Source organism: Nelumbo nucifera, chromosome 2, assembly GCF_055504915.1.
Source record: "Nelumbo nucifera cultivar China Antique chromosome 2, China Antique-T2T, whole genome shotgun sequence".
Lineage (NCBI taxonomy): Eukaryota > Viridiplantae > Streptophyta > Magnoliopsida > Proteales > Nelumbonaceae > Nelumbo > Nelumbo nucifera.
The window spans coordinates 17558717-17577754 of NC_142650.1; the positions used below are offsets into that span (position 1 = coordinate 17558717).

Here is a 19038-nt window from a genome sequence, read left to right on the forward strand (position 1 = left end):
TTCTAGAGTTCTAGTTCTAGTAGAAGTCTAAAAGTAGAAGACTATTAGGAATTAGGAAACTACTCAAACTAGGAAGTAGGAACTACCAAACTAGTAGAATACTAGTTCGATTCGGGTCGGGTTGGTTTCGGTTTTCTCGCAAGAAAACCGAAATCGACCCGAGATTTCGGTTTATGTATGTGCCCAACCCGAAACTGATCGGAACGGATGAAAACCCGGCCGACTCGGTTTGGGTCGGTCCGGGTTGGTCGGGTTGGGCATTCTTATGAACAGCCCTACTAGAGGGTCTTCGACTAGCAAAATCTTTCATCTTGGACCTGATTATCATAGAAAGTGATGCTAAACTTGCTATTCAAGTTCTCTCTTTGGATTTGGAACCCCCTTGGAGTTCGCATCTAGTTGCCTTGGATTGTAAAACCATCTCAAAATCCTTCTCATCCTGTACTTGCTATTGCACTCCACGGTCCTATGATAGAGCAGCCCATGGGCTTGCCCAATTTGCTCTAAGACAAAACCGATCGTTTACTTGGTCCTCTATTTCAGATTGTATCCGATATATTATTTTGAATGAGATGTAACCTCCAAGTTGAAAATTAAATAAAGCTCTTGCCCTATTGTCACAAGTGACCATTTTGCCGTGCCTTCAAGTGCCATCATCACGCCCACAACATGCCATCCGAGTGTCCGAGTGTGTGTCTTGGGTGGGACATTGCATTTATTTTGTATGGGGGGATTGTCAATGGCATTTCTGTAATTACCTAGTATGTTTTTTCATCATTTTGATGTATCTTTATGTCACTCCCCCAAAAGCTTAACGTACTCTTTGAGTGGAGGTAGGTAGTCGAGTGAGTCATGAGCATGTAAAGGTTAAGCATGAGATCCCCTCGACTTGCCATTCATTAATGCAGTACAAGTAGCATTTTTCTAATTCGTGTGCCATCTTTGTTGCCTTTTTTTGTATTGTTGCTTGTTACTTAGGCTTATTCATCGCATTCGAGTGCCGCACGGGGTCCCAACGACTAGCCCCATGACAGTTGGTATCAGAGTAGGAGCTCCTACACACACTCTAGACCCTATCTTCGTTCTTGTGTCAACACAATGAAGAGCAACCGTGGCATTGCCGATGACACACCACATGGGCGGCTCCAAGCCCACGACATTGATAAAGCTCCACTTGACGAACCTACCAAGACACAAGCCCCAAAGGGCCGCACAACTAAAGCTAGCAAGTGTGACGAATCAGTCGACCAACTAGCTAGCATGGACATGCACCTCCTATGTTGCGAGGTGACAGTGGGAAAAACCCGAGATCGGGTCGATGAACTCCACCTCAACCTAGAGACTGTTGAGATTGCAGTGGTGGAACTAGAAGGACATTTCAATGGCACCTTTAGAGACATGCACACCACCATACAAAATTCGGGAGCTGGGCCTTCCCAAAGTAGCCTACAGGGCTTGCTAGACAGATTTGAAGCGCAATTGGATGAGATGACTCTCCTAAAGAGGGCGGTGGCCAACGCTCCTAGCACTCCCTCCACCCTAGCTTCCAAGAACATCAAGATCCGTGATCCAACACCTTACTCGGGTGCTCGGGATGCTAGGGAGCTTGACAACTTCTTGTGGCAATTGGAGCAATATTTCTCCGCCACTGGCATCATTGACAACCAAACTCAAGTACGTACAACTGCTATGTATTTGACTGATATCGCAATGTTATGGTGGCGTAGGTGTTGCCAAGACATTGAACGTGGAACCCGCACCATTGACACCTGGGTTGGATTCAAGCTGAGATCAAGCATCAGTTCTACCCAGAAAATGTAGAGTACATGGCGTGCCGAAGAATGAAGAATCTCAGATATCAAAAATCACTACATGACTATGTCAAGAGTTTTCGGCCTCGACGCTGGAAATCTCCGACATGTCAGACAAGGATCTCCTATTCAATTTCATGGATGGTCTCAAGCCATGGGCCAAGCTCGAACTCTAGCGATGCGGGGTTGAGGACCTCGCCACCGCCATGGCCGTAGCTGAGCAGCTTGTTGATCTGAGAACACCTAAGGAAGATGCGCAAAAACCATCCAGCCCACGTACCATGAGTTTGAGTGGGGGAGATCAACAATCAACCTCTACAAAGGAGAAGTAGTGCCTGCGGACAAGCCCTACAATTACCAACAAGGGAAGCCGACCCAAGCCTTGGTGGACACTTGGGCCACCCACAACTTCATTTCGCTTGCGGAGGCAAAGCGACTCGGCTTGACCACCACCAAACAAACAGGGTGAGTCAAGGCTGTCAACTCCGGGGCCAAAGCAGTAGAGGGCATGGCTCGTGGAGTAGAACTCCGAGTTGGACCATGGAAAGGACCCATCAATCTATCTGTGGTACCCTTGGATGATTTTCAGGTTGTTCTTGGAGTGGAGTTCCTCACGCAGGCGGAAGCAACACTTATGCCACACATCAGCTTCTTACTTATTTTGGACGAACACTCAGCCTGCAAGGTTCTTGTCTCATCAGCCTTGTAGATACTTGGGAAGCAGCTTTTAGCCTTGCAGTTGTACCAAGAAACCAGCAACCATGAAGACAGCGCTGCGTCAACAAGGAAGAACCCCTGTCAAGCATCTCACATCGACACTGGAACTGGTTGAGAAGTCGTCACCAGGAAGAAGTCTCCCCCAAAACAGTTCCATTTCCAGCACCAACACCAATGCCAACGCTCAAGTTAGCACCAACATCAGCATCAACATCAACTTCAACACCAACCACATTAGCGGAAGTCGACTTCGCAGCAGAAGTCGCAAGCGCCTGCAATTGATGGGCCCAACAGAAGACCCAAGGCCGTGTCAAACCTTGCCCACATCTACTACCACAACCACCAGGGAGAGCGAGTGCCACCCAAGCCATCTAGGGACCGCATTCACATCATCCCTCATGCTAAATCCTGTAGTAGCCCTATGAGTCACCCTTGAGGAAAAATGCATGAGAACCAATACCCTAACTATCCAAAATATCATTTTGACCCAGCCTTGGCCACCAATTTTCCTACCACCATCGGGGAACATCCAAAATCCTACCTTGAAGCAGCCAGGCATGGACTTAACTTAGGGACTAGCCATAGGTTTTCCCACCATCAAGAACATCCACTAGCCATCTACCCAACCTCCTATCCGGGGCCTTGGAAGAAACCCTGTTCATGGAGCAGTCGAAGAACCTTCCTTCACCAACAAGAAGTTCAAGCCTCAAACAGAAGCTCATCTTTGAGGACGAAGACGGAATTGAGTGGGGGAGAATGTCACAAGTGACCATTTTGCCACGCCTTCAAGTGCCATCATCACACCCACAGCATGCCATCTGAGTGTTCGAGTGTGTGTCTTGGGTGGGACATTGCATGTATTTTGTATGGGGGGATTGCCAATGGCAATTCTGTAATTACCTAGTATGATTTTTCATACTTTTGATGTATCTTTATGTCATTCCCCCAAAAGCTTAACGTATTCTTTGAGGGGAGGTAGGTAGTCGAGTGAGTCATGAGCATGTAAAGGTTAAGCATGAGATTCCCTCAACATTGAACTGTGTGCTTATGCTTGCCATTCATTAATGCAATACAAGTATCATTTTTCTAATTCGTGTGACATCTTTGTTGCCTTTTATTGTGTTGTTGCTTGTTGCTTAGACTTACTCGTTGCATTCGAGTGCCGCACGGGGTCCCAACGACTAGCCCCGTGACACTATGGCTTAAAAAAAAAAATCTTAAACCTTTCATTATAATAGGCACAATGTCGCTAATCTCTCTACTATTGGAAGTAGCATTTCTTCCTTTCAAATTGATCAGCGAAAGGTGAACCCCATCGAAGGAAATGATAATAACGGTATCGTGCGTATAACCCTAGAATTAAAGACAGAAGGCCATGTGGCCATGTGCATCCTACTCACTCGGAGGCCATTAACTGTTTCAAGCCTTATCAACCCCTGGTTTTTCTGCTATATGTGCCATGTCCCCCCCACCCTCTCTCTCTCTCTTCATGTGCTTTTGTGTCTCGAAGTGTCAAGAATCAAGCGTCAGTGTTGGTTTGATATCGTTTGTTTAGTCTACTTTTGATTCGACAAAGAAACGACAGCCAAGCCTTCTTCGACCGTATCTTTTCAGTACTCAGCATCAGCAGTAACTTCTGCTGCCTTTCTCTCTCTCTCTCTCTGGCACATGCACACTAACACTGCACAAAAGTAGGTTGTGTTCTGCTTCTCTTACCGTGCTACCGAAAGATCTCTACTCTTATGTTTATATTCTGCTGTTTTCTATTTTTCCTTCAACTGTGTTTTACTGTACCAGATTCATCGATCTTAAAACAGTACTGTAGCTGCTAGTATTGTTCACTTTTACGTTACTTCTAGTAAGTAACTTGCTTTCTTACATCCCATGAAACTTCTTCAACGAGAAAATGAAACTGAAAAAACAGAAGAAAAAAAAATATCTGTTTTCTCTAACATTTCTCAGTCAAAATTGTTAGAGACAAAGAAACAGAATGCAAGACGACCGCCAATTCTTTCTAACATATCTTTATTTTGATTTATCTATCTAGTATTTTAATTGATTTTGCATTTGCCATCTTTTCTGCAGACTCCAATTTCCCATGGCACTGAGTTCTTACTCCAATTGGTGGACACTCGAGCATCTTAATCCAAAGATGAGTACCTTTCAACAAAGGCAGGAAGAGATAGCCAGGGAGCTCCTGGGCTTCTGTGACAATCTCAACCCGACCAACACAGTTTTTGATCCTTCCCTTGAGCCCAATGATTTCTTATCCACCGAAAACTATCACCATCTTCTCTCATACTTCTCTTATCCCTCTGATCCTCTAGTTACAGTCTCCTCAGGAACCCTTCCCACCCAACCACTTGGATTTCTGCTGCCAGTACCGGCATCAGTACCCAAAATGCCAAGGGACCTATGATGTTGATTTCTGAAACTCTGCTGATAGCATATCCAACTCCTTCGATGGGTATATCCCCAACTCTTTCCCAGTACCCAAAATCTTGCTCGAGTCTGATCAACTGTTGCTTCCAGGCACAGAAGTTCAAGTTCCACCAGTTTCTTTGAGTGACATTATGGACGACAAGAAGAAAGCTAATAGAGGGAATATGTCCACACAGAGTGTCGCTGCTCGGCAGAGGAGAAGAAAGATCACTGAGAAGACTCAAGAGCTTGGGAAGCTTATTCCCGGTGGGAATAAGATGACCACAGCAGAGATGTTTCAAGCTGCATTCAAGTACGTGAAGTTTTTACAGGCCCAAGTTGGAATCCTTGAGTTTATGGGATCAATATTCCAGGTAAATTTTCACCTCTACTAATTTTATAACAACGATAATTACTTAATTATATATAGTTCCGACTTTAATAATTCTTTGTATATCTACCGTTGTAATTTTTCCGAATAAGCAGCTTTATATTATTGGATTCAATTTTTATATTGATTAATATTACAAAAGGGCATTATTTTCTGCTTTTATTCCTGTCCTCTCTGTGTTTCTTTGTCGATTCAATATTCATGATTGGGTTGCTGACTAGAATGAGCCATGGTTTGGTGTTTGTTGTGCAGGAAACCGGTAAGGATCAATTTCATATAGAAAAACTCCAGGTTCTTGTGTCACCCACAATCCAAGAGAAGCTGTATTTGGAGGAGAAGTGCTTGGTTCCACTAGGATCTGTCCAAACCATAGCAAAAGATCACGACATACAATCGAACCCGTTAATCTCCGAAGGGCTGAAGCTGTTTGGTCAATCAGAGCATTTATAGTGAATTTAAAGCAATCCAAACCTGAAGTGGAAGTATTCTTTTGGGTTTTTAATTATATTTATATGCGTCCCTTCATTTGTTTCATGCATTTTGTCCGTGTAAATGTCATTTCTCCCCTTAATTTGTCGTCATTTCTCCCCTTAATTTGTCGTCAATTTCAGTTGAAGAATTTTAACTAATTAAAAATAGGATAAATTTCTGAAACATCCCTTGAAGTTTTTTGTTGTAGCTGAAACTTTTCCTGAAGTTTGGTAATTACAATCACCTTCCCTAAACTTTCTGACATAGTTGCAAACAGATCCCTCTTGATGGATTTTTTTTTTAAAAAACATGAATATCTCCAAAATATCCATGCAATTACTTTTAACAAAAATGTTTGTTTTCCAAATTTTCTTTTCATATGAATCACTACCCTAAACCCTTCCAATATTTTTTCTAAAATTGATCTATTTTTCAAATTTGCCCTTCATATCAATCACTCAAAGGTAAAGCTGCAAAATTAGTTAATTCTATTTGTTTTTTTTTTTGTTCATAATATTTGTATTGTTTTTTCCCCACAGAAACCAACCTCAATAATAATTGTATGGGTATTTTAGACATTTTCATGCATTTTTTTAGAAGATTTTACTAGAGGGTGTCTACTTGCAACTATATTAGAAAGTTCATGGGAGGTTTCAGCAACAATCAAAAACTTTAAGAAAGGTTTTAGCAAATTACCCTTAACAATATGGAGTGCCATCCAATAAAAACAAAAAGATTAGTTAGCAGTGCATCAGTATGATTATTAATTCATAGTCCTGCTGCGAATTTGTATATTATATGATCTGTTTGGCGTCGAATTTGTATATCTGTCATGACTCATGACTGCAAAGAGACTAGGTAGGGCTGAGATTTTTTCTTGAAGGCTTGAATCAAATTCAATTGGAACTTAAGTAATACTGCAAAAAGCTCCAAAGCCTAAAATGACAGAATTTGAGCTCCATCCACATTAAGGATCATAATCAACTTTTTAGTTTATTATTATATAGCACAAAAATATATTTTATAATATGTATTTTGAAGTCCGTTGACAGCCCTAGTAAGTAGTAACCATTAATCGAACAGGTAGGCCTCCATTAGAAGGAAATTAACTAATTAATCACTAAACATTAGAGAGTAGAAAAGGTAAACATGTCACACAAAATGTAGTAGCAACAACAGTTAGCTTTATATATATAATCAATCATCATCATCACAGTTTAAGGGTGAACCAGCCCTCGTCTCTTTATTTGCTGCACCTTTATAGGCAATAAGTAGGAAGACAAGAAAGTTGATAGAACTCAATACTGCTAATGTCCAATAGTAATTATCCAAGCGACTCCGGTTTAGAGTGTCCTGGAACCAGCTTGGTCGCCTTCCTTGCTTGCTGTTGCTAGCATGGCTTACTATGTAAACAGAAAGAACACTGCCTAGGCTTCCTGCTCCAAATGAACTGCTGATGAAGTGGTTAATATACTTGTTCATGGAGTTTGGGGTTTGCTTTCGGAAGAAATCCTTGATGTCGTTATGAGCAAATCCATGTAAGGACCCTAGCAACAAAAACTGTGGAAGTAGCCAAAATATACTCATGGGGATTGTGTCATCAGGCTTGTCTAGTAAGCCATGTTTTCTGATCACATCTAATCTTCTGGCTTCCACTTTTGCAGCAGTAATACAACACTCCTGATGCAATTCCAACTGGTGCGGCATACTCTTCCGTCTCTCACCCAAATCGCTTGACAACTTCTCATATAAATTGGAAGCTAGGGACTTTGAGCATTCACTGAACACTAAAAAGATTGGAAGGGGAAACGATAGGCGTCCAACCTTGCGATTCATGTGATTTGCCTGCTCAACAAAATAAGTGTTGCCAAAGGATAGTACAACACCAAAAATAGCAAAGGTAATCCACATAGGTATCATGCGTATGATGGCCTTAGTTTCTTCCACCTCTGTGACTCTGCAAAGGGTCCATCCATTCTGCGGCCGGGAAGGCAGTACCACTGCAGCTTTGTCGAGACATCTGTTTTTTCACTGAAATTTGTTAAACACAGAAATTCAAATTGCAGGTTCAATTGAGGCCGGAACCTATGGCAATTAGTATCTCTATCTCACACATTTAAATGGTAAGACTTTGGTTAAACACTGTAATGGTAATGGAGCCTATAAAAAGTCATTTAGCACAGTTAATTAAAACCTTGAACCAAGCCTTGCCAACTGCTCGTTTGAATCAACACTCAAACATTAACACAAGGTGGCAGGAGGGAGAGAGAGAGAGAGAGAGGTTTAGTAATGGTACCTGAGGCCCTTTGTGTGAGGCATCACATCTTCACCAGGGTCATGCATCCCATAAGGCTCAGCGTTATTAGTATTAGGAGGATGGTGCATCTTCAAGGTAGAAGCCACAAAGACCCGGAATACATGAGTAAGAGGACTGCCTTGCGGTTTGACAAATCTGTAAGAACCGCAATCACTCGAAAACAAAAGAGTAGCCACCGAAGTACATATTGCTGGAATTCCAAAGCGAACCGACCAAGGATGTATATAGGGAAGTGCTATTGCGCCAACTATTGGACCAATCAGCACCATCAAGGTACCCAAATTTTTAGCCCATCTGCACATTGCCAATGCATGCTTTCTCGTACCTGCTGGATGTGCCTGTAACCTTGGATAGGACGGGAGGGGTTGACATGGCTAAAAATCCCAAGCCCTACAAAGTTTTATTTGTAACTTTTCAAATTCTTTTCAATGTCCACAACACTCATGTTCAATAATATAACTTTCTAGTGTGGACACTGGCCAGTAAAAAAGTGAGACATGAGTGCTTTTAGAGATGTAAGTAGCATGGGAAACCAAGGTCTTCAGGAATAGGGGAAGTTTTTTGAGATGAGAATGGCAATATAAAGGCTCTCTTTTCCAGGGCAATAGGGGAGGGGGATTTACTATGAGCAGAATGGATGGCCATGGTTGTTAAGGAGATACAAAAAGTAAAAGATATCAAAAAATGAGAAGCTTGTAACGGCGGTTATGGGTGGCAGAAGAATACACACAGGAAGCACTTTGGACTTATAGGGACGAAATTAACAAGTGGTTAACTCGAGGAATGCAGGTGCAATGAGTTCAAAGATCAAATGCAATGGCTAATACTCCAGCAAAACAAAGGGTGAACAGAGAGGGCATGATACCCCAAGGTCTGGTATAATTTCAAGCTTTCAATCAATCCAAGTTGATAAATGGAAACAGAGCTTCAAGTTGGAGGGTGATGACATCTCTAAGCTGCATTTGGCATTCCTTATTTTAAGGACTTATCTCAAAACTCATTGTTCATAAGAGGCATTTTAACTGCAAATAAGAGATAAGTCCTTAAATAAGAAATGCCAAATGCAACCTAAGTGATTGGACGTTTTTATATTGGCAATGGTGGTCAAAAGAACATTTCCATGTCAAAATTTCTTATATTATATTCAAAAAGGATATTAAAACTAATCAAAGATGAAACCAAGCTAGATATTTGTATTGTTATTTTTTTAATCTAATGGTAACCATGTATGCGTTTGGTTCTGTTTACGTTTTTTTCATTCAACGTGTGTATTTTACTTACTTGCAAAACCGAGAAAGGTAATAATTACAATCGTTTATGACAACTAGGCACCACTAGGCTCCACATCAGCGTAACAGTGAAAAAATACTTAACCGTTTGTAAAAGCTTTAAAAAGTAACTTCCCCAAATGGTAGGCGTGCACAAAAACCAAAATCTACTTTTACCACTGCTGTAGTGGCGCCTATGTGGCAGCGTTTATTGAACAAACACCCACGAAACCAAACACACTGCATGTCTGATACTTTTTTAGATTCCCTTGTGTTATATTTCCATTATAAAAGTTTCCATGGACAAAATACGTGCATATTTACTACTTAGCCAAACTGTACTTTTAGGTTGGTCTTGGTTCGAGCTATTTTCACCCACGTTGTAAAAAATTGGATCAAGCCCTCTGCAGACCTTATCAAGTCATTTGGGCCTTATAACTCCAATGTAGCCAGCCAAGCAGATCAGCACTTGTTTTGGCTCAATCCCTATGTTCCAATAGAGGGGAGATCAAGTATTTGAGTATATTCCCATTAAATGACTAATCCGATGAGGGCATATTCGTGCATGAGGTCTCTCATTAAACAGTTTAAAATTCAATTTCTAACCCAATGTGTCAAACCCAAGGCCGGCTAGTCGGCTACCCTGGGGTTAAGGCGTTGAGCTATTTAAAGAGAGCCCGGATCTCCTGCAGCAAAAACCCTGCACAGAATACATTTAAGCAGACAGCCCCAAAAATGGCTGCCACATTGCTGATTTGGGCTCTCCAGATTTTTCATCAACCATAGCTTTATGGGCTGTCCATGTCCGGATTTCTTTCTCTTCTTCCTTCCTTTTTGATTTCTTTTGAAGGGCTATATTAAGAGCAGGTGCAGGCGGGATTCGATCCCCCGTCACCACTACGACCAACAGCAGACCTTACCAACCAGCTGATGGGCACCTTGATTATATTTTTTTTTATGAATAATTCTCTGGATTTTTCACCATAGCATATAGTTTGTCCATGTAGACCCCACCTGAGAAAGCCAGAAGTAGCTGCACTTCAGCTCTCCCAAATGGGTCTGGGGAGCTTCACTGCCCTCAGTGACCAGCTGATAGAATTGACACTTTGGCAGGCTCAATCCGGGGGACCATTTGATAATGGCTGAAGTTGCGCTGAAGTGAGCAATTTAGTGCTTTGTCTTATAAATAAAATAATTTAATAGTAAAATATTCAAAGGGTGTAGACGTATAATCAGTAGCCCACTACCTCCTTGAAAACGTATTCAGTAAAAGACAACGCAATAAACTCCAGTTCAGCCCTGGGGGGCTGGGGCAGTCAAATTACTTGTCTAGTTGGTAGTTAATATTAGCAAGCAAGTAAGCAAGAAGAATCTCAGAAAAGCAAACTTACAATGCTATAGGCGATACTGGAGACTAAGAGCATCCAAAAATGACCAACAAGAGTGTCGACAAGGTATGCCATTCCTATTGGCATGATTGCTGACACGCCATAGAAAACATTCATTACTGCTGTTGCGTGGGTGAAATCCATCTTCCATACATTTGTCAAGTATGTTACCATTACAAACAGAGTGTAGGCCACAAGAATATCAGCCCAACCTAGGACTACCATGAAAGAAGAGTTGACAAGTTAAATAAGACATCATGTCTTTCCTGTATCATAGATTTTCCCTATTGCAAATAACAAATACAAATAATAATTTGTATCCACACCTTCTGTTTTATAAATAATTTATCTGTTTACTAATAATGATCAATCGTGTATTTATCTTCATATTCCATCTCAAAATAATATGTTAGTGTATCCCCAGGGATTAAGCAAACTATAAAAACAAAACGGCAAAGAAGAACTAGTACATAGTGATGTGGATGTGTTTGACATGATTTCTTAAGCTGTTTCACCTTACACTCCACAGAGAAACTTAAAATAGAAAATAAACTGGATATGAAAGAATAAAAAGGAAGAAATATAAAAGACAAGAAACCAGAAAATTATTGCATTTGAGGAAGGATTCCACGCTAATCTAGATCCAAGCATGAGCTTCTTTAACCCTCCCCCCCCCCCCAAAAAAAAAAAAAAATACATGGACTTATTCGGATTAGTATACTTTTTTGCATATTCCTACCTAGTGTATCATATCAAGTATTTATGCATCAGTTCAGAATCTGAATGCTATGTTAATATGACTCAATTCAAAAGGAGCCAAAGAAAATTACATTGATATTCTTGTAAATGAATATTGGCAAATAAGCAAAAAATGTGAACCAATGAAATGGTGAGAGGTTACGTTTCTAGACCATTGTATTAAAGGTGAGACACCTTTAACATGATTGGTTCACGTTTTTGCTTTATGGTCCAGTTTCTAACCACTGTGACACTCATGATTCATGAATATTATTTAATGTTTAGACATGGTATAAGGGGAAAAACTGGATTCATGTTCTAACTTGCTCCATCATATGCAAAAGAAAAACAAGTAAAGCAATTGTCTTTAGGTTATCAATTGATCATTTTCAGGTGATTGACAATTTTGAGGTGGCTAGGCAGTGAAAATACCAGTTATTTTGGATTGACAAGCCCAACTAGGAAGTAGGTTGGAGGATCACCAGCTGTTGTATTCCCCCAGGCCAGAAAATGTATTGAAGTGGTTTCATATTACTATACAGGGCAGAAAAATATCATCTCCAATCCATTTTAGCTACTAACATAGTCTTTTTCTTATAGTCTAAAAGTGCCATAACCTAATGATGGTCCCCGCTATTCAGGGTCTTGGGAGGGTTGGACTGGATTCAGACCTAACCTTTGGCATCACACCAGTTAAATAGAATTAGTGTCAAGTATGTTCAGGACATGCCTGTCGGCATTTTTACTTTGAGATTCCACCAAGGAGCTATTTCTGCTAGAATGCTACTCATAACTCTGTCTCCATTAAATCTCTAAGTCATCTCCTCATATTTGGCAGCATAGCCAGACATTCTTGGAACCATTTTAGTAACTTATTGAGCATTGGCAAAATCCAAGTGACACTATTTTTTTCCTAGGAGCATTTAGGTGGTTCTCATCCATAAAGGAAAGGACCTTGTTAAATGGCTTACAGAGAATGCTTCCCATGGTTATTTCCTGCACCATTTAGTTCATCATCATCATCATCCATGCCATATCCCAGCTATATGGTGCTGGCTACATGAATCCTATTTCGCCAATCTGTTTTATTTAAAAACATATCCTCTGTTAAATTATTAGTGTTTAAATCATTTCTTACTACTACCCATGTCCTTTTTGGTCTAGCCGTAGCCCTTCTAGCCCTTCAACTTGTGACAAATCAGTTATTCTAAGCGGTGCTGATGATGGTTTTCTATTCACTTGACCAAACCATCTTAGTCTACTTTCTCTTATTTTATCACATATTGGGGCTACTCCTAGGTTCCTACGAATGACTTCATTCCTGATCCTATCCTTTCTAGTTTTTCCACTCATCCATCTTAGAATTCACATGTTTGCCACTCATCTTCTGGACATGTTTCTTGACTGCCCAACACTCTGCTCCATGCAACATAGCTCCATTTAGTTAACTCCTCCAGCATGGGCCTGTCTTACACTGCTGGTCCCAAGCCCAGATAGAGGAGGAGGTTTGCATCAGGTTGGCAGCCGGCACTAAAACTTTTGCCAAACCTTTATGAATATGCAAGTGAAAATTTCTAACTGTATAGGATTACATAACATGATTGCTTCATTGTCAAAATTGATGGGGAATTTCAAAACAATCTTGAACCAAATAGGAGGGGAGGACTGGGAGGTCCAATTACAAACCATAGGACAAATCTACTGGTATAATGTATTCATAGAATTTTTATGGTTATGGATCTAGTGTTGCTTAATCATGAATGTAGAGGAGTAATAAACTCAACCCAACTCAACAATGACTTATCCCAATAATATGAGAATACATGAATCTTAAACTGAGGTTTTGTAACGGCTATTGAGTCAAACCTGACTACATTGGAAATGAATCCTGGCTCATGGTACTGACAAGATCAACTAAACTATCATATCTCTCTCTCTCTAATCAATTGTTTTATTTACTACAACTTTCATGAAAACAACAGACCCGTTAATGTTTTGGGAAATTTGGCAAATTAAATCAAAAGCGGCCATCCCATTCTTCAGAACTATTTAGAAAAGAATGCCAGAGGATTTATTTTACTAAAGAAGGCACAAAGTAAATTTCTAATTCAAAATCACAAAAGAACCTGACTTTGACAAAGTTCTCATAAAGTTGAAATAATCATTAGAGAAGAATAAGTGATCAAATCCAAGTCATATAAATCATGGTATTGTTTTCCTTTATGCTCCATCTGGAGGAAAGTTCAGAAACACAATAAACACCAACCTCAAATCCAATCGGTTAATTTTATAGCCAGAAATAACACTAGTTGTTTTTCTGTTGCTGCAGGTCGAAAGAGCCAAGACTCAAGTGTCACATGAGGTGTTGGAGATTGAACTGAAGGCAATATGTTTCCCATCAAGTTTACCATGTGGCAGGGATATAAATTTGTTGTTTTGGAATCTGACAAAATATCTACACTTCATGGAGATTATGCTTCTGTTACTTTGGAGTTGTTGGCCTATTCTTAATATCAGAACTCTTTGTCTGGATTTGGATACAGTTAAATTTTGTTTTGTGTATAGGCAGGTTAACAAATAAGCCCATATAGTTGCTCAACATGCTAAAATTTTGGACTCTGAGGTTGTGTGGACTGATAAGCCTCCTCCTTGGTTGTGTAATGTTGTGGAAACTGTTATCAGTTTGCATTTAATGAATGCATATGTTAATTTACAATAAAAGAATCCAATAGGTTAATTTGAAGACAAAAATTCAAGTACTGATAGAGTTATGAGTTATGACCTTCCGATTTGAATGAAACATTCTGATTTACAAACATAATAACCATGAACATTAAGGAGAATAGGGGAAGAGGGGGGCCCAGAAAAGATGGCTAACTGAAATGTCCAAATGCATTGATGCAATTACCAATGATTCTTTTGAAGGATCTTGGTTCGCTGGCCATTTCCTTGTCGTTGTGTTGCCCTTTCTCTTTCTCTTTCCCTGTGAGAGATCCAAATTATACAGAAATAAACTCATTCTGAAATTGTAACAACTGAATAATTATATACCAGTCTAAAAACAAGAAAGCTCAGTCACTGAACAAGTACAGGGGGTCAAGAGAAACAAAAGAAGGAACAAATAATTTAAACATTTCCTTGCAATTCAGACATTTTCAAGAAGAGAATAGCTTTCTCGCACTTTTCAGAAAAGATGTGATGGGGACAGAGGGAAGCAATCCTAGAGATCAGAAGAAGTGCATATTCAGGTCAACACTGAATTCAAATCCAATTATGAATGAAATCTAATATTATTACATGTTTTTTAGGTAAGAATATTATTGTAAGTTTTTCTTTTTCCTAATTAGCAAATTAATGCATTCATTTACCCACAGACCAAAATACATTAGTTGTCTTTTAACCACTATTTAGATTATTACATAACCCTTTTAACGGAGTCCAACATATGTGGACAAGTAATAGTAGCATCATTGCCATTAAGCAAACTAATGGGCTAATGGCATTTAAAGAGCCAGAAAAAACCAAAACAGACATCAGTTCCCTTGAATAGCCCAATTCTCCACTTCAATAATTGCCATAAACTCCACTTCCATACCACCTTCACTATGAAACATACACATACACACACACAGCAGCAGTAGTAGCAGTCAAATAAAAAACTAAAGCTGTTAGTATAACACACAAACCCAAATGCTCCACCTTTAACTCTCAGTGTTCCCACATCAGGCCATCATAGAAAAAATTGATATAATTACTCACATTCAAATGCAAAGATCTGGGAACGGAAGAACAAACCTGATTTTGAGCCACATTCATATCATCAGCAATATTGCAACTATTGCAAGCTATAGAATGGGAGGATATTTTCTCCACAATCAAGATGACACTAGACAAAAAGGAGAAACATCCTGAAAAAACCATGAGATTCCTAGCCCACCAAATATAAAATCAAGCCAAAGCAATGAAGCCATACTATTCTTGATACTTAAGATCGACATTTGAGAAAGCAAAGAAGAATCAATACCTACCAGACTACCACCTCATTCACATGATTAAAAGGGATTTGAACACCCCACCTAGGTAAAAACCACACCCCTCTAGATAAATGACAGTTAAAGAAAAGATGAACCATTACCACAAAAGGAACAAATATTATCCACACAAAACCCTTTGGTACATAAGACATCCTTAACCTCTAACTTTATTATGGCGGTGAATCTCTGACCTTCAACACCTAAAGTTGACATGTCTCGCAGTATGATGGAAAACGGCAACCTGCAACAAAAAATAAATAACAAAAAAATATACATAAATGAAAAAAAAAAAAAACAGGGGAAACAGGGGAGCGCTGGAGCGGTGTCTCCATCAAGCATCTCATTCCATCAACCGCTGACTTCGTGGAAAACCCACTGAACAAAACAGTTCATCCCAAGCCAATGCTTCTTCATTCCTCCTAGAAAAAAAATGAAAGCATAAGATAAACCAGGCCAACCAAAAAATTCTCCTTTTGACCTCATGATCTAAAAATATCAACAAATATATGCGAATACTATGCCCTTATTCCAGATGGAAGTTCGAAAGTCTTCCACTACTTGATTATCACATATTTTTAAACTCAGATCAGGAAAGGGTGTAAAGATAAAATGAAAAACAAGTATACAATGATCTCCTAGTCATCTTACATAAGGCTGCGTTTGTTTGCTATACAAACACTGAACCGGGGTATTTATGCATTCCGATTCGTGTTTGTGAACGTTTGTTTGAAACTTAAAAAAGTAATGATTATCAAAGTAAAATTGTATTTTTTGATACTTTTGTACTCTAAAAAGAGAGTATTATTGTAGCTATTTTTTTGGATATAAATTTGTATTCATTTGATAATTAACCTTTTGATCAAAGTTGAGACATTGGAGCATAAGATAGTTGGAACAGTTAATGATGGATTCACATCTTTACACCCATTTCAATCAATGAATGCAAAAACAATTTAAAATGTGAACCGTATTTACATTCATGAAATAAAAAATGAGAAATATGTAGTGTACATGTTTGTGTTTCTATTGCAAATGAAAAAGATTTTTAGAGGCAAAATCATTGAGAAGGTGACACTTCCACCATTCCACGTTAACGAGTCTGGATGTGCGCCGTGTGTGAGGAGCAGATCTGATCTCCTACAATTCACCTTGTATTATCAGTGACCGTTAATAAAACTGTCCAACTAACCTTGAGTGGTCAATTGACCCTAGTGACTTAGAAGTTAGAAAATGAACAAACTTTGACCATCTACAGGTGACAGCATTGTCCCAACAAGTCATTAAAGTTACACATTTAGAACATCTCCCCATGAATGACAAGTGAGATGTAAGGTGAGGTTATTGAATAGGTTTTTATACTCTAACACTTTTCCTCACGCCAAAGCCAATTGGGCTTAAAACATAGACAAGCACAAATCCACTCAAACCTTATACTGAAACTTAATTATGACAGGGGAAATGAGAATTAAACACTAGACCATTTTGATCAAAATAGTTGTAATCAAAAGAACCACTCAATCCTATAACTTAAGTTATTAGGGGATAAATGGGTTTTTATTGTCTAACAGTAGCATATCCCTACCCCCATTGTACAATCTATTAATGAAGGAACAGTAGCATTGTCTAGGAGTGATCATTGGCTGGACTTGAATCCAGACCTATAACTTTTGTGTGTATTAGTATCAAGTGTATTTAATATTTTATATTATATCTCATTTAATATATGTATAAAATTTATTTTATATACTATATATTATAAAATATTATATATATAATATGTACTATAGGTGTCACATTATAATATTTATTTATAAAATATAAAATAAATAATATACATATTATAAATTTTGTATAAAATAGTAGATTTTATGTATTTTGTGGGTTGGGCCAAGCCTTGTCCTAAAATTTGTGGGTTCGGGCTCAAGTTAGGCCTAAACACAAAGCCCAAATATGAGCTTGGGATTCTGAGCCGGGCTGAAAAATGATAGATTTCTAATAAGGGTCTCGGGAGTAGGGGTGGCAATTTCTCACCCAACCCATTGAACCCACCTAGTATCTAACCCACCCATTTACTTGGTGGGTTGGAAATGGGTTGATCACCCATTGGGTCAATTTAAATGGGTTGGGTCGGGTTGCGTTGTGGATAACCATTGGGTTAACCACTAAAGATACAAGTATTAATTCTTTAGCCCTTTTTTTTATTTTCTTCATTTGAGTAAAAAAATTTATAATTAATGCATTAATCTTCTATTAATTATTGACTAAAATTAGTTTTGCCTCGAATCAACACACTTTCACCTAAATTGACATAAATCCAAATCAACCTGATCCAAGTATAGACCAGTTCAACTCAGTCTAAATATTAATAGACCCAATCACCTTGGTTTGGTTCATTTAGGTTGGTTAGCCCACTCCAAACCCAACCCGATCTAGATCAGACAAATTTGGGGGCGACCCGAATCCAAAGCAAACCCGTATGGGCGGGTTTGATCCAGGCTAGTACAATTTGGTCCGCTTGCTTTGACCAATTTGGATCATCGACCAACCCGTATTTGTACAAACCCGACCCATATTTGGATTGGCCCCGATTTACTTCCCTCAACTCGATTTGGTCCCAAACCAGTGCACAACCTGATATGGGGCCGATCTGAGTCAATCCGCTATTGGATGAACCGGTTTGGGTTGGTCCGACCAGACTGATCTGAATCCATACTGTTCAACCGGTCTTAATGTGATTAGCTCGAACACAATCAAATTAGATAGTTCAAGGTCTGACAGGTTTGAACCTAAGTGGTTCGTTCAAACTTGAAACCCAAACATAATCAAATGACTTTGCCACTTGTGTAAAACTAGCATGCATGTATTGTGATTTGAACCTTCACCACTCGTGTAAATAACAATTACTATTACCATCAAGCTATGACCAAATTATTTGTCAAGTGGAAATTAAGTTTTTGTTTTAAGTACATAAATATAAGATTAATGGGTTTGGGTGAATTGGATTGAGTGACAGAGGATTTGGGTTGAACCTAATCCATTTAATTTTATATAATTGGATAATTAATAGGTTGGCGGATTAGATGAATTAGGTTGAAGCTCAACCCAAAGTAAACCCAACCCAACCCGCTCAATTGCTACGGCTACTCAAGAAGTTTTAAAAAATCTATAAAATAAAGAGAAATTGAAAAAGTGAAAGAGAGTTTTAGATAATAATAATTAACTTCTGTATCAAGGCAATTTCAATGATGTGCCAATGGTAATAATAGGGGAAGAACATTAATCAATCTGACCCTGTGAATTTTGATTAAAAGTAGCCTGATTGATTACCAGTTTTGATGATAACCTATTGATTGGTTTATTAACTTCTAAGGTATGATGCACTAATAACTTAAATGTATATGGAATGATAATAACATGGCTATTAAAGCGAATTTGGTATGGCGTTATGGACAGCGAGATTAAATATTACACGCAGTTCCATT

General features: G+C 39.1%; 2 protein-coding genes across 2 annotated transcripts; one reads left to right on the forward strand and one right to left on the reverse strand.

The window, feature by feature from the left end:
• The first annotated feature begins 4372 nt into the window (after nucleotides 1-4372).
• LOC104597328 (transcription factor bHLH53-like) lies at nucleotides 4373-6154 on the forward strand. Its single transcript, XM_010258804.2, has 3 exons — nucleotides 4373-4932; nucleotides 4964-5323; nucleotides 5593-6154. Exons 1-3 carry the CDS (start codon nucleotides 4627-4629, stop codon nucleotides 5788-5790), a joined length of 864 nt encoding a protein of 287 aa, XP_010257106.2. The 5' UTR covers nucleotides 4373-4626; the 3' UTR covers nucleotides 5791-6154.
• An 821-nt stretch (nucleotides 6155-6975) lies between these two features.
• On the reverse strand, nucleotides 6976-16209 carry LOC104597327 (protein NRT1/ PTR FAMILY 5.5). Its single transcript, XM_088896972.1, is given in 7 exon segments — nucleotides 6976-7489; nucleotides 7491-7524; nucleotides 7527-7831; nucleotides 8108-8422; nucleotides 8424-8518; nucleotides 10788-11002; nucleotides 14431-16209. Coding segments are annotated over 7 exon segments (1482 nt in total). The 5' UTR covers nucleotides 14468-16209; the 3' UTR covers nucleotides 6976-7008.
• Between the last annotated feature and the right edge of the window lie 2829 nt (nucleotides 16210-19038).

Bases quoted from the DNA above. Each gene is read 5' to 3' on its own strand.
- LOC104597328 (XM_010258804.2), top strand. From the start codon at position 4,627: ATGGCACTGAGTTCTTACTCCAATTGGTGGACACTCGAGCATCTTAAT. The intron at 4,933-4,963 runs CCAAGGGACCTA...GATTTCTGAAAC, and splicing joins CGGCATCAGTACCCAAAATG to TCTGCTGATAGCATATCCAA. The intron at 5,324-5,592 runs GTAAATTTTCAC...TTTGTTGTGCAG, and splicing joins TTATGGGATCAATATTCCAG to GAAACCGGTAAGGATCAATT.